The sequence below is a fragment of the Oncorhynchus masou genome, chromosome 14 (genome assembly GCF_036934945.1).
Source record: "Oncorhynchus masou masou isolate Uvic2021 chromosome 14, UVic_Omas_1.1, whole genome shotgun sequence".
In the NCBI taxonomy this organism is placed as follows: Eukaryota; Metazoa; Chordata; class Actinopteri; order Salmoniformes; family Salmonidae; genus Oncorhynchus; species Oncorhynchus masou.
Window position 1 is genome coordinate 21,883,296 of NC_088225.1, and position 18,126 is coordinate 21,901,421.

At 49.9% G+C, this 18,126-nt stretch overlaps 1 protein-coding gene and 1 pseudogene across 1 annotated transcript in view; both read right to left on the bottom strand.

Annotated features, from left to right (window-relative positions):
* LOC135554533 (Ig mu chain C region membrane-bound form-like) overlaps nucleotides 1–18,126 on the bottom strand; it is a 526,132-nt pseudogene that overhangs the window by 146,042 nt on the left and 361,964 nt on the right.
* LOC135554531 (voltage-dependent P/Q-type calcium channel subunit alpha-1A-like) overlaps nucleotides 1–18,126 on the bottom strand; it is a 186,226-nt gene that overhangs the window by 6,751 nt on the left and 161,349 nt on the right. The window contains exons 46-47 of the mRNA XM_064986875.1: nucleotides 15,490–15,603; nucleotides 11,928–11,966 (exon numbers count right to left, since the gene is read on the bottom strand). Coding sequence (XP_064842947.1) covers nucleotides 11,928–11,966; nucleotides 15,490–15,603 — 153 coding nt within the window. The remainder of the gene's footprint in view (nucleotides 1–11,927; nucleotides 11,967–15,489; nucleotides 15,604–18,126) is intronic.

Below are 18,126 nucleotides of genomic sequence, written 5' to 3' on the forward strand. Positions count from 1 at the left end.
AGAGAGGAGAGAGGGATGATGGGAGAGTGGGATGGAGAAGAGAGAGGGATGATGGGAGAGTGGGATGATGGGAGGGATGATGGGGATGGAGAAAGAGAGAGAGGGATGATGGGAGAGTGGGATGGAGAAAGAGAGAGAGGGATGATGGGAGAGTGGGAGAAAGAGAGAGAGGGATGATGGGAGAGTGGGATGGAGAAGAGAGAGAGAGGGATGATGGGAGAGTGGGATGGAGAAAGAGAGAGAGGGATGATGGGAGATGATGGGGATGGGATGGAGAAAAAGAGAGAGGGATGATGGGAGAGTGGGATGGAGAGAGAGAGAGAGAGAGGGATGATGGGAGAGTGGGATGGAGAAGAGAGAGAGGGATGATGGGAGAGTGGGATGGAGAAAGAGAGAGGAGATGGGAGAGTGGGATGGAGAGAGGGATGATGGGAGAGTGGGATGGGAGAGTGGGATGGAGAAAGAGAGAGAGGGATGATGGGAGAGTGGGATGGAGAAAAGAGGAGGGATGATGGGAGAGTGGGATGGAGAAAGAGAGAGAGGATGATGGGAGAGTGGGATGGAGAAGAGAGAGGGATGATGGGAGAGTGGGATGGAGAGAAGAGAGAGAGGGATGATGGGAGAGTGGGATGGAGAAAAGAGAGAGAGGGATGATGGGAGAGTGGGATGGAGAAAGAGAGAGAGAGGAGAGAGGGATGGGAGAGTGGGATGATGGGAGATGATGGGAGATGGATGAAAGAGAAGAGAGAGAGAGGGATGATGGGAGAGTGGGATGGAGAGAGAGTGGGATGAGGGAGAGATGGGGATGGAGAAAGAGAGAGAGGGATGATGGGAGAGTGGGATGAGAGAAGAGAGGAGATGGGAGAGTGGGATGGAGAAAGAGAGAGAGGGATGATGGGAGAGTGGGATGGAGAGAAGAGAGAGGGAGATGGGAGAGTGGGATGGAGAGAGAGAGGGATGATGGGAGAGTGGGATGGAGAGAAGAGAGAGAGGGATGATGGGAGAGTGGGATGGAGAGAGAGAGAGGGATGATGGGAGAGTGGGATGGAGAGAGAGAGAGGGATGATGGGAGAGTGGGATGGAGGAGAAGAGAGAGAGGGATGATGGGAGAGTGGGATGGAGAAAGAGAGAGAGAGGGATGATGGGAGAGATGGAGAGAGGGATGATGGGAGAGTGGGATGGAGAAAAGAGAGAGGGATGATGGGAGAGTGGGATGGAGAAAGAGAGAGGGAGAGGGATGATGGGAGAGTGGGATGGAGAAGAAAGAGAGGGATGATGGGAGAGTGGGATGATGGGAGAGAGAGGGATGATGGGAGAGTGGGATGGAGAAAGAGAGAGGGATGATGGGAGAGTGGGATGGAGAAAGAGAGAGAGGGATGATGGGAGAGTGGGATGGAGAGAGAGGGATGATGGGAGAGTGGGATGGAGAGAGAGAGGGATGATGGGAGAGTGGGATGGAGAAAAGAGAGAGGGATGATGGGAGAGTGGGATGGAGAAAGAAGAGAGGGATGATGGGAGAGTGGGATGGATGATGGGAGAGTGGGAAAGAGAGAGAGGGATGATGGGAGAGTGGGATGGAGAAAGAGAGAGAGGGATGATGGGAGAGTGGGATGGAGAAAGAGAGAGAGGGATGATGGGAGAGTGGGATGGAGAAAGGAGAGAGAGAGAGAGAGAGAGGGAGGGATGATGGGAGAGTGGGATGGAGAGAGAGAGAGAGAGGGATGATGGGAGAGTGGGATGATGATGGGAGAGTGGGATGGAGAGAGAGGGATGATGGGAGAGTGGGAGGGATGAAGGGAGATGGGAGAGTGGGAGAGGAGAGGGATGATGGGAGAGTGGGATGGAGAAAGAGAGAGAGGGATGATGGGAGAGTGGGATGGAGAAAGAGAGAGAGAGAGAGAGGGATGATGGGAGAGTGGGATGGAGAAAGAGAGAGAGAGAGAGAGGGATGATGGGAGAGTGGGATGGAGAAAGAGAGAGAGAGAGAGGGATGATGGGAGAGTGTGATGAGAAAGAGAGAGAGATGGGGATGATGGGAGAGTGGGATGGAGAGAAAGAGAGAGAGGGATGATGGGAGAGTGGGATGGAGAAAGAGAGAGAGAGAGAGGGATGATGGGGGAGAGTGGGATGGAGAAAGAGAGAGAGGGATGATGGGAGAGAGAGATGGGATGGAGAAGAGAGAGAGAGAGGGATGATGGGAGAGTGGGATGGAGAGAGAGAGAGGGATGATGGGAGAGTGGGATGGAGAAAGAGGGGGAGATGGGAGAGTGGGATGGAGAGAGAGAGAGAGGGATGATGGGAGATGGATGGAGAAAGAGAGGGATGATGGGAGAGTGGGATGGAGAAAGAGAGAGAGATAGAGGGATGATGGGAGAGTGGGATGGAGAAAGAGAGAGAGAGAGAGAGGGGGATGATGGGAGAGTGGGATGGAGAAAGAGAGAGAGAGAGGGATGATGGGAGAGTGGGATGGAGAGAGAGAGAGAGAGAGGGATGATGGGAGAGTGGGATGGAGAAAGAGAGAGAGAGAGAGGGAGGGATGATGGGAGAGTGGGATGGAGAAAGAGAGAGAGAGGGAGGGATGATGGGAGAGTGGGATGGAGAAAGAGAGAGAGAGAGAGAGAGAGGAGGGATGATGGGAGAGTGGGATGGAGAAAAGAGAGAGAGAGAGAGAGAGAGATGATGGGAGAGTGGGATGGAGAAAGAGAGAGAGGGATGATGGGAGAGTGGGATGGAGAAAGAGAGAGAGAGAGAGAGAGAGAGAGAGAGAGGGATGATGGGAGAGTGGGATGGAGAAAGAGAGAGAGATAGAGAGGGATGATGGGAGAGTAGAATGGAGAAAGAGAGAGAGAGAGAGGGGGATGATGGGAGAGTGGGATGGAGAAAGAGAGAGAGAGGGATGATGGGAGAGTGGGATGGAGAAAGAGAGAGAGAGAGAGAGAGAGAGGGATGATGGGAGAGTGGGATGGAGAAGAGAGAGAGAGGGATGATGGGAGAGTGGGATGGGAGAGAGGGATGGGAGAGAGAGAGAGAGGGATGATGGGAGAGTGGGATGGAGAAAGAGAGAGAGAGAGGGATGATGGGAGAGTGGGATGGAGAAAGAGAGAGAGAAAGAGAGAGAGGGGTGATGGGAGAGTGGGATGGAGAAAGACAGAGAGAGAGAGAGGGGGATGATGGGAGAGTGGGATAGAGAAAGAGAGAGGGATGATGGGAGAGTGGGATAGAGAAAGAGAGAGGGATGATGGGAGAATGGGATGGAGAAAGAGAGAGAGAGAGAGAGAGAGGGGGATGATGGGAGAGTGGGATGGAGAAAGAGAGAGAGAGAGAGAGGGATGATGGGAGAGTGGGATGTAGAAAGAGAGAGAGAGATGATGGGAGAGTGGGATGGAGAAAGAGAGAGAGGGATGATGGGAGAGTGTGATGAGAAAGAGAGAGAGAGAGAGAAGGATGATGGGAGAGTGGGATGGAGAAAGAGAGAGAGAGAGGGGGATGATGGGAGAGTGGGATGGAGAGAGAGAGAGAGAGGGATGATGGGAGAGTGGGATGGAGAAAGAGAGAGAGGGATGATGGGAGAGTGGGATGGAGAAAGAGAGAGAGAGAGAGAGGGATGATGGGAGAGTGTGATGAGAAAGAGAGAGAGAGAGAAGGATGATGGGAGAGTGGGATGAGAGAGAGAGAGAGGGGGATGATGGGAGAGTGGGATGGAGAAAGAGAGAGAGGGATGATGGGAGAGTGGGATGGAGAAAGAGAGAGAGGGATGATGGGAGAGTGGGATGGAGAGAAAGAGAGAGAGGGATGATGGGAGAGTGGGATGGAGAAAGAAGAGAGGGATGATGGGAGAGTGGGATGGAGATGGGAGGGATGGGATGGAGGGAGGGAGATGGGGATGGAGAAAAAGAGAGAGAGGGATGATGGGAGAGTGGGATGGAGAAAGAGAGAGAGGGATGATGGGAGAGTGGGATGAGAGAGAGGGATGATGGGAGAGTGGGATGGAGAAAGAGAGAGAGGGATGATGGGAGAGTGGGATGGAGAAAGAGAGAGAGGGATGATGGGAGAGTGGGATGGAGAAGGGAGAGAGAGGGATGATGGGAGAGTGGGATGGAGAAAAGAGAGAGGGATGATGGGAGAGTGGGATGGAGAAAGAGAGAGAGGGATGATGGGAGAGTGGGATGGAGAAGAGAGAGGGATGATGGGAGAGTGGGATGGATGGGAGAGTGGGATGGAGGGAGAGGGATGATGGGAGAGTGGGATGGAGAAAAGAGAGGGATGATGGGAGAGTGGGATGGAGAAAAGAGAGAGGGATGATGGGAGAGTGGGATGGAGAAAAGAGAGAGGGATGATGGGAGAGTGGGATGGAGAGTGGGAAAGAGAGAGGGATGATGGGAGAGTGGGATGGAGAAAGAGAGAGAGGGATGATGGGAGAGTGGGATGGAGAAAGAGAGAGAGGGATGATGGGAGAGTGGGATGGAGAAAGAGAGAGAGGGATGATGGGAGAGTGGGATGGAGAAAGAGAGAGAGGGATGATGGGAGAGTGGGATGGAGAAAGAGAGAGAGAGGGATGATGGGAGAGTGGGATGGAGAAAGAGAGAGAGGGATGATGGGAGAGTGGGATGGAGAAAGAGAGAGAGGGATGATGGGAGAGTGGGATGGAGAGGGGATGGGAGAGTGGGATGGAGAGAGAGAGGGATGATGGGAGAGTGGGATGGAGAAAGAGAGAGGGAGGGATGATGGGAGATGATGGGATGGAGAAAGAGAGAGAGGGATGATGGGAGAGTGGGATGGAGAAAAGAGAGAGGGATGATGGGAGAGTGGGATGGAGAAAGAGAGAGAGGGATGATGGGAGAGTGGGATGGAGAAAGAGAGAGAGGGATGATGGGAGAGTGGGATGGAGAAAGTGGAGAGGGATGATGGGAGAGTGGGATGGAGAAAGAGAGAGAGGGATGATGGGAGAGTGGGATGGAGAAAAGAGAGAGAGGGATGATGGGAGAGAGGATGATGGGAGAGTGGGATGGAGAAAGAGAGAGGGATGATGGGAGAGTGGGATGGAGAAAGAGAGAGGGGATGGGAGAGTGGGATGGAGAAGAGAGAGAGGGATGATGGGAGAGTGGGATGGAGAAAAGAGAGGGATGATGGGAGAGTGGGATGGAGAAAGAGAGAGAGGGATGATGGGAGAGTGGGATGGAGAGAGTGGATGATGGGAGAGTGGGATGGAGAGAGAGAGAGGGATGATGGGAGAGTGGGATGGAGAAAGAGAGAGAGGGATGATGGGAGAGTGGGATGGAGAAAGAGAGGGATGATGGGGATGGGATGGGAGAGTGGGATGGGGAGAGTGGGATGGAGAAGAGAGAGGGATGATGGGAGAGTGGGATGGAGAAAGAGAGAGAGGGATGATGGGAGAGTGGGATGGAGAAAAGAGAGAGAGGGATGATGGGAGAGTGGGATGGAGAAAAGAGAGAGGGATGATGGGAGAGTGGGATGGAGAAAAGAGAGAGGGATGATGGGAGAGTGGGATGGAGAAAGAGAGAGAGGGATGATGGGAGAGTGGGATGGAGAAAAGAGAGGGATGATGGGGAGTGGGATGGAGAGAGAGGGATGATGGGAGAGTGGGATGGAGAGAGAGAGAGGGATGATGGGAGAGTGGGATGGAGAAAGAGAGAGAGGGATGATGGGAGAGTGGGATGGAGAAAGAGAGAGAGGGATGATGGGAGAGTGGGATGGAGAAAGAGAGAGGGATGATGGGAGAGTGGGATGGAGAAAGAGAGAGAGGGATGATGGGAGAGTGGGATGGAGAAAGAGAGAGAGGGATGATGGGAGAGTGGGATGGAGAAAGAGAGGGATGATGGGAGAGTGATGGAGAGAGAGGAGGGATGATGGGAGAGTGGGATGGAGAAAGAGAGAGAGATGGGGATGGGATGGGAGAGTGGGATGGAGAAAGAGAGAGAGATGGGAGAGTGGGATGGAGAAAGAGAGAGAGGGATGATGGGAGAGTGGGATGGAGAAAGAGAGAGAGGGATGATGGGAGAGTGGGATGGAGAAGTGGGAGAGAGAGGGATGATGGGAGAGTGGGATGGAGAAAAGAGAGGGATGATGGGAGAGTGGGATGGAGAAAGAGAGAGAGGGATGATGGGAGAGTGGGATGGAGAAAGAGAGAGAGGGATGATGGGAGAGTGGGATGAGAGAGAGAGAGAGGGATGAGAGAGAGTGGACAGAGAGGAGAAGAGTAGTCACACAGCAGGCTTCTCAGGTTTACTTTCCTCATGTCTCCATTCTATAGTCTCCAGACATAATGGGGAAACGGAGGAATGTAGACTTTCTTGTCGACGTGTGTGTGTGTGTGTGTGTGTGTGTGTGTGTGTGTGTGTGTGTGTGTGTGTGTGTGTGTGTGTGTGTGTGTGTACTGTATATACTGTATAGTTGTTTACCTGACTTTTACATGTGTGTGCTTTCACATTCCTACCATATACAGTATAACCTTGTAGAGGTGGGCACCAGGTAACCCATGACAACCCCCCCCCATACTGTTCCACACACATGCCTGTATTAGTATCATATATACACCATGCTGCCTCAGGCAGAGAGAGAGAAAGAGACAGAGAGAGAGAGGGAGAGAGAGAGAAAGAGAGAGAGATTGAGAGAATAAAAAGAGAAGAGGAAGAAGACAAACATCAGTAAGAAGAAAGGGAGATGAAAGGGAGGCAATAGGCCATGCCTGACATGCATCCAGGACTTCATCTGGAAAGATAGGTCAGTATCTCCTTATCCCCCCCAAAAGACTAACCCACCCCGTCCCCACCCAATCACTCCCCCAAAATCACAACACAATCCAGGCTGCGCACAAGGCTCTGCCAGCCCCCTCTGCCAGCGTGCACATAGGAGCTGTCCCGAGTCCTCAGGTCCACTCAGGAGTTCTCTTTCTGGGGCACGGGGAACCGCTCTGACCTCCTAGGGCTGCTGGACACCAGGACAGTGCCTATAATGCTACTGGTACACACCTGCATAGTGCATACTGTATATACCAGGCCTGCTCAGTACTAGTCCTCCAGTGTCTGCTGGTTTCCGATTCTTTATTGAACGAAGGGATCATTTGGATGTAGAATTAACTCCCCTGGTATTCAAGGTTGAAACCAGAATAGATGATAATGGACTGAAACCAGCAGACAGTGTGTAGCTAGGATACCCTCACACACAAAAATACACATGTACACACACACACCAAGCACACACAACAAACACACTCACCAAGCATACACACACACTCAAACACACACATGCATGTACACACGCACAAAATCACTCCAACAAGGGCACACATAATCCTGGCATGCATGCATCACCAACACCAATACAGCAGCACATTGATGACATCAGCACAGACAAGCACACAGGCATGATACACACAACACAGAGCAGCAGCAGCAGGAAGAGACAGAGACAGAGAGAGGGTGCAGAGTTTGCCAATCCCAAATCAACACCTTGACCCCACCCGCTTGGCACAAGGACTAAAGAGGTAAGTAAATGAGCCTTGTTCCAACATCCTGACCTCGCATAATCACATTCACCAGGCAAGATGTTAGTAATATGGCAAAAATCCATCTCGCTTATCAGAGGGCAGGGTGGAGCTATTGCCATATTGCTTATATTTTGCATAGACACCGAGTATCCAAAACATTAAGAACACCTGTTCTTTCCATGACATAGACTGACCAGGAGAAAGCTAGGATCCCTTATTGATGTCACTTATTAAATCCACATCAATCAGTGTGCATGAAAGGGAGGAAACAGGTTAAAGGATGTTTATGCCTTGAGACAATTGAGACATGGATTGTGTATGTGTGCCATTTAGAGGGTGGGTAAGAGAAAATATTTAAGTGCCTTTGAACAGGGTAAGGTAGTAGGTGCCAGGCGCACCAGTTTGGGTCAAGAACGCAGAACCCCACCTGTTTTGAGCCCCATCTGTATATTTCTATATTTTTTGCCTGTTTTGCCTGTTTTTTTGGCATTAATACGTGTCACATATCAGTTTGCAAACAATAGAAAAAAAAAGTTTGATTTAAAACTTCTTGAAACTAGGTGGCACTATTTTTATTTTTGGAGAAATAACGTTCCCAAAGTAAACCGCCTATTTCTCAGGACCAGATGCTAGAATATGCATATAATTGACAGCTTAGGATAGAAAACACTCTAAAGTTTCCAAAACTGTCAAAATACTGTCTGTGAGTATAACAGAACTGATATTGCAGGCGAAACCCTGAGGGAAATCCAATCAGGAAGTGCCTCTTATTTTGAAACCGTTGTGTTCCTATGCACCCCTATTGGCCATTGAAAGGGATATCAACCAGATCCCTTTTTCTATCTATTCCCTAAGGTGGCTACAGAATTCTGACTTAGTTTCACGCCTTTATGTTGAAGAATGAGCGTAAACGACTACATTGCGTAAGTGGCCAGCTGAGGGCTCTCAGAGTGATTCTTGCATAAAAGACAGAGGTAGTCATTTATCCTCTCGCTCCTACTGAAAAGCCAATTGTCCCTGTTGATTTATTATCGAATAGATATTTGAAAAACACCTTGAGGATTGATTATAAAAATTGTTTGCCATGTTTCTGTCGATATTATGGATATAATTAGATTTTTTTTCTCGGCGTTGTCGTGACCGCAATTTCCGGTGTATTTCTGATCATAACGTGACAAACAAACAGAGGTATTTTGGGCATAAAAATAATCTTTATGGAACAAAAGGAACATTTGCTGGCTAACTGGGAGTCTCATCAGTGAAAACATCCAAAGATCATCAAAGGTAAACGGTTCATTTGATTGCTTTTCTGATTTCCGTGACCAAGCTTCCTGCTGCTAGCTGGACATAATGCTATGCTAGGCTATCGGTAACTTACACAAACGCTTGTCTTGCTTTGGCTGTAAAGGATAATTTCAAAATCTGAGATGACAGGGTGATTAACAAATGGCTAAGCTGTGTTTCACTATATTTCACTTGTGATTTCATGAATATGAATATTTTCTAGTAAAAAAATTGGACCGTTGCGCTATGCTAATTAGTGTAGTTGATGACAATTCTCCCAGATCCGGGATGAGTAGTTCCAAGAGGTGTTAATAAAGCCGCATACAAACATGGTCTCTTTTTTGCTTTCTTGAGTAAGGCAGCTCCAAAACACAGCAGGTGTTTCACGATTGCTCAGTGCTTTCTGTGGGGGTGGGGCAGCCAGCTGAAAATACAGAGCATAGGGGTTGGCAATCTTCTCCAGGTGCGCCGTGATTGGCTCAGTGTTCTGTCACTCATGGGGACACTACGTCACCGCAAAATCTACAGGAAGAGCTAGAAAGTTCAGGCCGCCTTGGGTGCTGCCATAGATTTATATTAGAAGTGCCCATCCAAGAAGGCTCAAGGTCATTGGCCACAGATAAAATTAAGTCAAATCACGTTATATCTACCGTAGCGTTGATTGGACTGATCAAGTCATCATCATGAATCACGTCGACAATCTACAGGCAAATCCTTTTCAATCTTTGTCATATGAAGGGAAATTATAGATAAAACGTATCGGTGGTCATCGGCCATTGGACATAAACATTACAAAACAAGTTGGAAATCGCAAATTCAACAATGAGTGGTTTGGAAGGAATCAGTGGCTAACTATAAATGTTGCAAACCAATTACTATTTTGCTTCCCCTGCCTGCTATTCGGTGGAAGGTGTGTGTGGACCAAGTCTTGGTTTAAGGGTCTCTTTTCCAAGCTTAAAAGGATAAACATTCACACACAACACCATGGGCCAGAAAAGGTTGAATACATTAGCCATATTGTCAATCCAGCATGATTTCTGCCGCGTTCAAAACACCTGGCAACTCGGAACCCCGAAATTTCAGATTTCAGTGAGTTCAAGACAACTGGGAACTCTGGAAAAAAAGGAGCTCTGACTGGGAAAATACGTTTTGAACGGTCATCCAACTCAGAATTCCAAGTCAGGAACTCGGGCCTCTTTCTAGAGCTCAGACCTGAAGATCACTGACGTCATGATTCTGCCTTGTTTTTGCCAAATCCCAGTTGTCTTGAAAGCACCATAAATCCAGAGAAAGCCAGACTTTGATGACAATGTTTCATGCCCACAAGAAGGACCGTCGAGCCACCTTCCTGTGAGCACAGCAGAACGGTGAGTCCAAAAATGTATTGTATGCTGCTGCATAAATGATGTAATATGCAGGGAGATATGTATACTGTAGCTAAGAAAGTAATACTAAGTGTATGTTGTGTAGTAAGCTGTTAGTAGCCCATATGCCTCACTTTAATAATTGTGTCCCTTTCCCTCTCATAACTTAGCCTACTGTTCTGACTTGGTGGTGCACATGTAGCCTATAGCCTGTTTTAGAGAAATGTCATCATAATTATCTACTTATTTATTTGTTTATTATTTTATTTAACCTTTATTTAACTAGGCTTATATGCCCCCTCTATTTTTCCTACGGTTCTGACTTGGTGTACAGGGAAAATAATGTAAGAACAGCCCTTGTTCTGAATTCTGTCGGTGTACATTTCTGTCGCTGAACAAATAGTTATTGGCTACGCCGACTTAGCTCGCTCATTAATGTCGTAATCAAAATTACGGATTGCCTCTCATCATTTCCTTATGCGGCAGGGTAGCCCAGTGGTTAGCACATTGGACTAGTAACTGGAAGTTTGCAAGTTCAAACCCCCAAGCTGACAAGGTACAAATCTGTCAATCTGCCCCTGAACACTGTTCCTAGGCCATCATTGAAAATAGGAATTTGTTCTTAACTGACTTGCCTGGTTAAATAAAAGTAAAATAAAAACATGCCATAGTTTGTACCTCTCAATTACCAGTAAGCAAGTCAGCCATGTCAGTTATCTTTTTAAAATGGCAGTAAATGAGGCTGAATGAACTGTTTCGCTGCTAGACAAGGTTCCACTGATAGCCAGGTATAACAACGGCAAGGATTCACTCCATGGTGCTGAAAAGAAAACTCTGCTGTTGGGACAGCTTTATGTAGGCCCTGACAGTTTGTCGGCACCGTTTGCCATCGTTATAGCGCAATTAATGTATTGTTTAGTGTTGTGTTGTGTAGTGGCTTTGCTGGCATGAATAAAATAAACAAACATTCTCCCACCAAACATTCTCCCACCTCATTTGTTGTATACTCAGTGTACATACAGTAACAAATCTTTTCAGATAAGATCTACATCAGAGGATAGGGGTTAATTTGTGTTTTAGCATTTGAGTGATCATGCCATAAAACACATTCGATTCGAACTGAATTGAAATCGGTTAGTGGAAGAATCAGAGCTTGAAGCTCCTACCCTGCAATCAGTCAGGCTTATGTGTCAACAAACAGGGTAGTCAAAGACAATTAGGAGGGGAGGAGTACCAGCTATTGTTTGAGAAAAGAGAGAAATGAGAGGAAAGACAAGATACACATACATGGATAAACTCAGAGAGAGGACAGAGAGAGAGAGAGAGAGAGAGAGGTGAGGGAGAGGGGGAGACATACACTGTACAAAAACATATTGAGATTCAGTCAAAATGACTAATTGTATATAGCCAAGTCAACAACATTTGTTGAGTTGCAATTTTTTTAAACTTATGAAATCAAGTTGAATTGGCTAAGCACTATGTGTGAACTCAACTTAGAAATTCACAACCATGAAGTCAAATCAACTGAAGCAACATAACTGTTGTGTTGACAAAAAAAGTTCAGAATTAGCTGATTCAACTGGATTTCATAAGTTCAGACAAGAACCTTGTGTTTAACTGACTTAGAAATTCACAAGCATGTTAGATGACATGAGGAGAGAGAGGCAGAGATGGAGACAGACAGAGAAAGAGAGAAATGGTTATTGTGAGTGAGTGAATCAGTGAGTGAGAGAGAAAAAAAGGGGGAGAGATGGGGAAGACAGGGTACATACACTGAGGTTATTTCCACGCTGCCTCCCTTTCCTTCGCTGCTGTGTGAGCACAGAGAAGACACACACACCACAGCCATGGATACAGCACAGGTAGGGCACACACAGACACACAGAAGAGGACAGAGGGACAGGGAAGGAGAGAGGGATGGATACGCAAATAAAGAGTGAAGGGAGAGGTGAAGAAGGTAAGGGGAGGGGGTGAAAATCAGATAACGGGGGAGGCATGTGCAGAGAGCGAGGAGAAATGGAGAGGGGGATAAAGAAAGGGAGGTGAGAGGGAGGAGAGGAGAGGAGAGAGAGAGAGAGAGAACCCGGTTAGACACAAAAGCAGAGGTGAGGGGAGAAACAACACTTACCACAGTAGAGCACAGACACTGGAGGGCCAGAGACAGTGTTATAGACAGGGTCACCATGGCAACAACACTACCATCTACACCACAGTCACCATAGCAACAACACCCATCAACACACCATGCTACTAAGGCAAAAACAACAGTACAGTGAAGTACAGTGTAAAGGCACAACTTATGACACACACGAGTACGAAAGAAGACTGGACGACACGCACACACACACACACACACACACACACACACACACACACACACACACACACACACACACACACACACACACACACACACACACACACACACACACACTGTCAGGACATCAGGACATAGTCACACATACACACATAGCAGCAGCATTTGTTTCAAGATAGCAGTATCCTATTTACTATATCTTTTTTAGTTTGAGCATGACAGTACACTACTAGACCACCTGATCAATACCTTCTCAAAGAAATATTGACCCCAAAATGACACTAGATCATTGGTAGTTGGGCATGATTTCAAATTCAAACCTGGTTGAAACAAAACCCCATAATTCAAGTCACCTTAATAGCAAAACCATTAGAGAAGAGGGAAAGAAAGAATGATAAGAACTGACAGCAGTGGTAGTTATGAGGGCAGAAGAATGAACATGTGTGCTGGTGTGTGTGTGTGTGTGTGTGTGTGTGTGTGTGTGTGTGTGTGTGTGTGTGTGTGTGTGTGTGTGTGTGTGTGTGTGTGTGTGTGTGTTTGTGTGTGTGTGGCAGCGGAAGGAGGCACAGAGTACTCTATGACAAAATGAGTGGTGGATCTCCAAAGCACAAGACATTCAACCTGGTGGGGACAGATAAAACATGCACAAGTTGTGTGATGCCCCGGAGACAACCCAATAAGTTTTCTCTGTCCTCTAAGAAGTGCAGTTGGGTCCACTCTCATAAAGGACCAAACTACGATAGTCCAGAGGTGAAGCCCTCTTAAACCAGCCCAGTTGACTACTCAGACCTGGAGGAGCTCCGAACACTGCCCACCATCCAGAACCTTGATCTCCCATCCACCTTTTCTGAGGTCTGCACCACCACCAGGTCACTGAAGAATAACTAAACTCCTGGATCTGACTCCATCCCTGCTGAGATCCTAAAACTGGGGGGCTATCTCTGTACCAGAGCAGTTTGCCTGTTCCACTCTGAGATATGGAGACAAGAGCACATCCCGATCAAAGTGGGGCAAATCCATCTGCGGAAACAGCAGGGACATATCATTCCTTCCAGTTGCTGTCAAAGTCCTGGTGATGGTCTTCCACCACAGAATCATCGACACCATCACTGAAGATCTGCTACCGGAGTCCCAGTGCAGCTTCAGAATGAACAGAAGCATGGTGGACATGATCTTCAGTGCACACCAACTGCAGGAAAAGTTAGGTGAACAGATACAAGACCTGTTCATGGCCTTTCTGGATCTCTGCAAAGCCTTTGACACAGTACACCGTGAACTCCTTTGGAAGGTCCTCCTGCAGTATGGCTGCAGTGGGACATGTGTGAACGTCCTGCGTCAGATCCATGAGGAGATGGTGGCCAGAGTAAGAATTAGCCATCAGGAGTCTGAACCCTTTTAGAATTGGTACTGGTGTGAGGCAAGGGTGTGTGCTTGCGCCGGTCCTATTCAATGTCTTCTTCCTGTGCGTCACAGCAGTCCTGCACAAGGACATGGAAACAGAGAGTGGGGTGACTCTGGACTTCAGATTGGACGGAAAATTCTTCAACATTAGAAAGCTCCAAGCTGCCACGAAGCTCAAAGCTTAACAAGTACTTGAGCTCCAGTTTGCGGATGACTGCGCTCTTGCGGCACATACCCCAGAAGCTCTACAAGCCACACTCAGAGCAGCTGTAAGAGCATACAGCCTAATGGGGCTGTCTGTTAACATCCCAAGAACAGAGGTCCTATGTCAGTGATCATCTGATCCTCCACCAGAAACACCTCCATTCTCCATCTCAGACTCCTCACTTCCCATTGAATCACATTTTAAATATCTTGGAAGCATCCCCTCGACCAGGATATCCAGAATCAGGTCAAACAGACTTTGTCATCTGTTGGACTGCTAAGGAAGAATGTTTTGAACAACAGCAACCTGCACCTCCACACCAAAGTTGCAGTCTACCAGGCAGTGTGTGTATCTACACTCCTTTATGGAGGTGAAACATGTACAGTCTACAGCCGACACACTGGAGTCCTTTCACATAGAAGGCCTTCAACGCACTTTGAAAGTGACCTGGCAGGACCGTGTTCCGCACTCAGAGATCCTACAGAAAACCAGCTGCATGAGTATTGAAGCGTCCATCACACACCACCAGCTTAGATGGCTCGGCGATGCCATCCGGACGCCGGAGGACCGCCTGCCGCGAAGTACGCTGTACGGACAGCTACAACTGGGCCGTCGCTCTTCAGGTGGGCAGAGAAAGTGTCTAAAGGACCCAACTGAAGACATCACTAAAGAAGTGTGGGGTAAACTCTGCCTCCCTCCAGACTGCTGCGGAACGCTCCACCTGGCGTGGCCTCTGCCCTGGAGTGCAGTTGACCGAGGAAAAAAGGACTGAACGTAGACCATGACTTCACCGGCCTCAACAGGACAGGCCTTTGTGTGCTCTGTCTGTGGCAACAGTGTGCATCCCGCATCAGATTATACAGTCATCAGTGAACTCACAAGCAGTAGTGGAAGTCATCATCGGATACAATGGACTACCTTAAACAAAGAGTGTGTGTGTGACAATATAGCAGAGATGACTTGGTACTGGATGAGAAGGGACAACCACAGTAATACACCTCCATGCAGTAGGGGATGAGTGTAGAGGAGGAGAAGAGGAGAGGAGAGGGGAGGAAGAGTGGGGTGTTGGGGTGTTTGGTATGGTAGTCTGTAAGACTTACCTGTAAATCTGTCTGGCAAACATCCTATGGGCAATATTTCAACAGCATAGAAAGGGGAGCTATCGTCAAAATGCATGATATCACGTCAAATACCATGCATTTATAAAAACAAATATGCTTGAAAGTGTCACGTGTCCATTTTCAGCAATGTTTTATAGTATTTTGTTATGCACTGTGTTGGATTATAAATAGTCTGTCTCTAGTCTTTGTGTGTCTCGAGTCATGTAGCTTATCGTGGAGATTGAGTCAAGGAGATAGAAAGATAGAGGGAGCGAGAGAGGGAGGGAGGAGAGGAAATGAGGGGTGCTCACTTGGTTGTCGCCTGGAAGGCGTGGCATGGAAGCGGCCCTTCCGTGGCCTTCCATTGGCTGAAAGTGCTCGGTATCCGAGTAACCGTCACGCCCCATCTCTCTCATCTCTACCGTCTGCAAAATAGAGTGAGAACGGGCGTGACTGTGATGAAGGAATATGACGGGGACAATGATGTGTTTGTCATCCTTTATCCCACGTGAGTGTGGGGGAATGTAGTGTGCACAGCACAGGAGGTTGGTGGGACCTTAATTGGGGAGGACGGGCTCGTGTTAATGGTTGGATTGGAATTAATGGAATAGTATCAAATACATCAAACACATGGTTTCCATGGTTTCCATGTGTTTGATGACATTCCATTTGCTCCGTTCCAGCTATTGTTATGAGCCATCTTCCCCTCAGCAGCTTCCTGTGGTGTACAGTAGCATGTAGTGTAGTTTGGGAGAGACGGGGGTTTGAGCCTGGGAAATGGGGACGGGGGAAGGTTTAAGACTAGGTTTAGATCTAGTGCGAGGGGCTAGGGCTGTGGTCTAGGAGCTAGGACTTGGACTTGGATCAAGAGCAGGAACTGCTGAGGCTGAGGCATGGGGTTTCAGTGCAGGGGGCTTCGGTGCAGGGGGCTTCGGTGCAGGTGGCTTCGGTGCAGGGGGCTTCGGTGCAGGGGGCTTCGGTGCAGGGGGCTTCGGTGCAGGGGCTTCGGTGCAGGGGGCTTCGGTGCAGGGGGCTTCGGTGCAGGGGGATTCGGTGCAGGGGGCTTCGGTGCAGGGGCTTCAGGGGGCTATAGGGGGCTTCGGTGCAGGGGGCTTCGGAGCAGGGGGCTTCGGTGCAGGGGCTTCGGTGCAGGGGCTTCGGTGCAGGGGGCTTCGGTGCAGGGGGCTTCGGTGCAGGTGGCTTCGGTGCAGGGGCTTCGGTGCAGGGGGGCAGGGGGCTTCGGTGCAGGGGCTTCGGTGCAGGAGGATTCGGTGCAGGGGGCTTCGGTGCAGGGGGCTTCGGTATAGGGGGCTTCGGTGCAGGGGGCTTCGGAGCAGGGGGCTTCGGTGCAGGGGGCTTCGGTATTGGGAGCTTCGGTATAGGGGGCTTCGGTACAGGGGAATTTGATGTAGGGGTCTTCGGTATAGGGGGCTTCGGTGCAGGGGGCTTCGGTATAGGGGCTTCGGTGCAGGGGGCTTCGGTACAGGGGAATTTGATGTAGGGGTCTTCGGTATAGGGGCTTCGGTGCAGGGGGCTTCGGTGCAGGTGGCTTCGGTGCAGGGGGCTTCGGTGCAGGGGCTTCGGTGCAGGGGGCTTGTGCAGGGGGCTTCGTGCAGGGGCTTCGGTGCAGGGGGATTCGGTGCAGGGGGCTTCGGTGCAGGGGGCTTCGGTATAGGGGGCTTCGGTGCAGGGGCTTCGGATAGGGGCTTCGGTGCAGGGGGCTTCGGTATTGGGAGCTTCGGTATAGGGGCTTCGGTACAGGGGAATTTGATGTAGGGGTCTTCGGTATAGGGGCTTCGGTGCAGGGGGCTTCGGTATAGGGGGCTTCGGTGCAGGGGCTTCGGTACAGGGGAATTTGATGTAGGGGTCTTCGGTATAGGGGCTTCGGTGCAGGGGGCTTCGGTATAGGGGCTTCGGTGCAGGGGGCTTCGGTACAGGGGAATTTGATGTAGGGGTCTTCGGTATAGGGGCTTCGGTGCAGGGGCTTCGGGTATAGGGGGCTTCGGTATAGGGGCTTCGGTGCAGGGGCTTCGGTGCAGGGGGCTTCGGTGTAGGGGTACAGGGAATTTGATGTAGGGGTCTTCGGTATAGGGGCTTCGGTGCAGGGGCTTCGGTATAGGGGGCTTCGGTGCAGGGGGCTTCGGTACAGGGGAATTTGATGTAGGGGTCTTCGGTATAGGGGGCTTCGGTGCAGGGGGCTTCGGTATAGGGGGCTTCGGTGCAGGGGGCTTCGGTACAGGGGAATTTGATGTAGGGGTCTTCGGTATAGGGGGCTTCGGTGCAGGGGGCTTCGGTATAGGGGGCTTCGGTGCAGGGGGCTTCGGCACAGGGGAATTTGATGTAGTGGTCTTCGGTATAGGGGCTTCGGTGCAGGGGCTTCGGTACAGGGGCTTCGGTGCAGGGGGCTTCGGTACAGGGGAATTTGATGTAGGGGCTTCGGTATAGGGGCTTCGGTGCAGGGGCTTCGGTACAGCGGTCTTCGGTATAGGGGGCATCGGTGCAGCGGTCTTCGGTAAAGGGGGCTTCGGTGCAGGGGGCTTCGGTGCAGGGGGCTTCGGTACAGGGGGCTTCGGTGTAGGGGGCTTCGGTACAGGGGGCTTCGGTGTAGGGGCTTCGGTACAGGGGAATTTGATGTAGGGAGCTTCGGTACAGGGGGCTTCGGTACAGGGGGCTTCGGTACAGGGGCTTCGGTGTAGGGGCTTTGGTACAGGGGCTTCGGTGTAGGGGCTTCGGTGTAGGGGGCTTCGGTACAGGGGAATTTGATGTAGGGGCTTCGGTGCAGGGGGCTTCGGTACAGGGGGCTTCGGTGTAGGGGGCTTCGGTACAGGGGCTTCGGTACAGGGGGCTTCGGTACAGGGGAATTTGATGTAGGGGGCTTCGGTACAGGGGCTTCGGTACAGGGGGCTTCGGTACAGGGGGCTTCGGTATAGGGGCTTCGGTACAGGGGA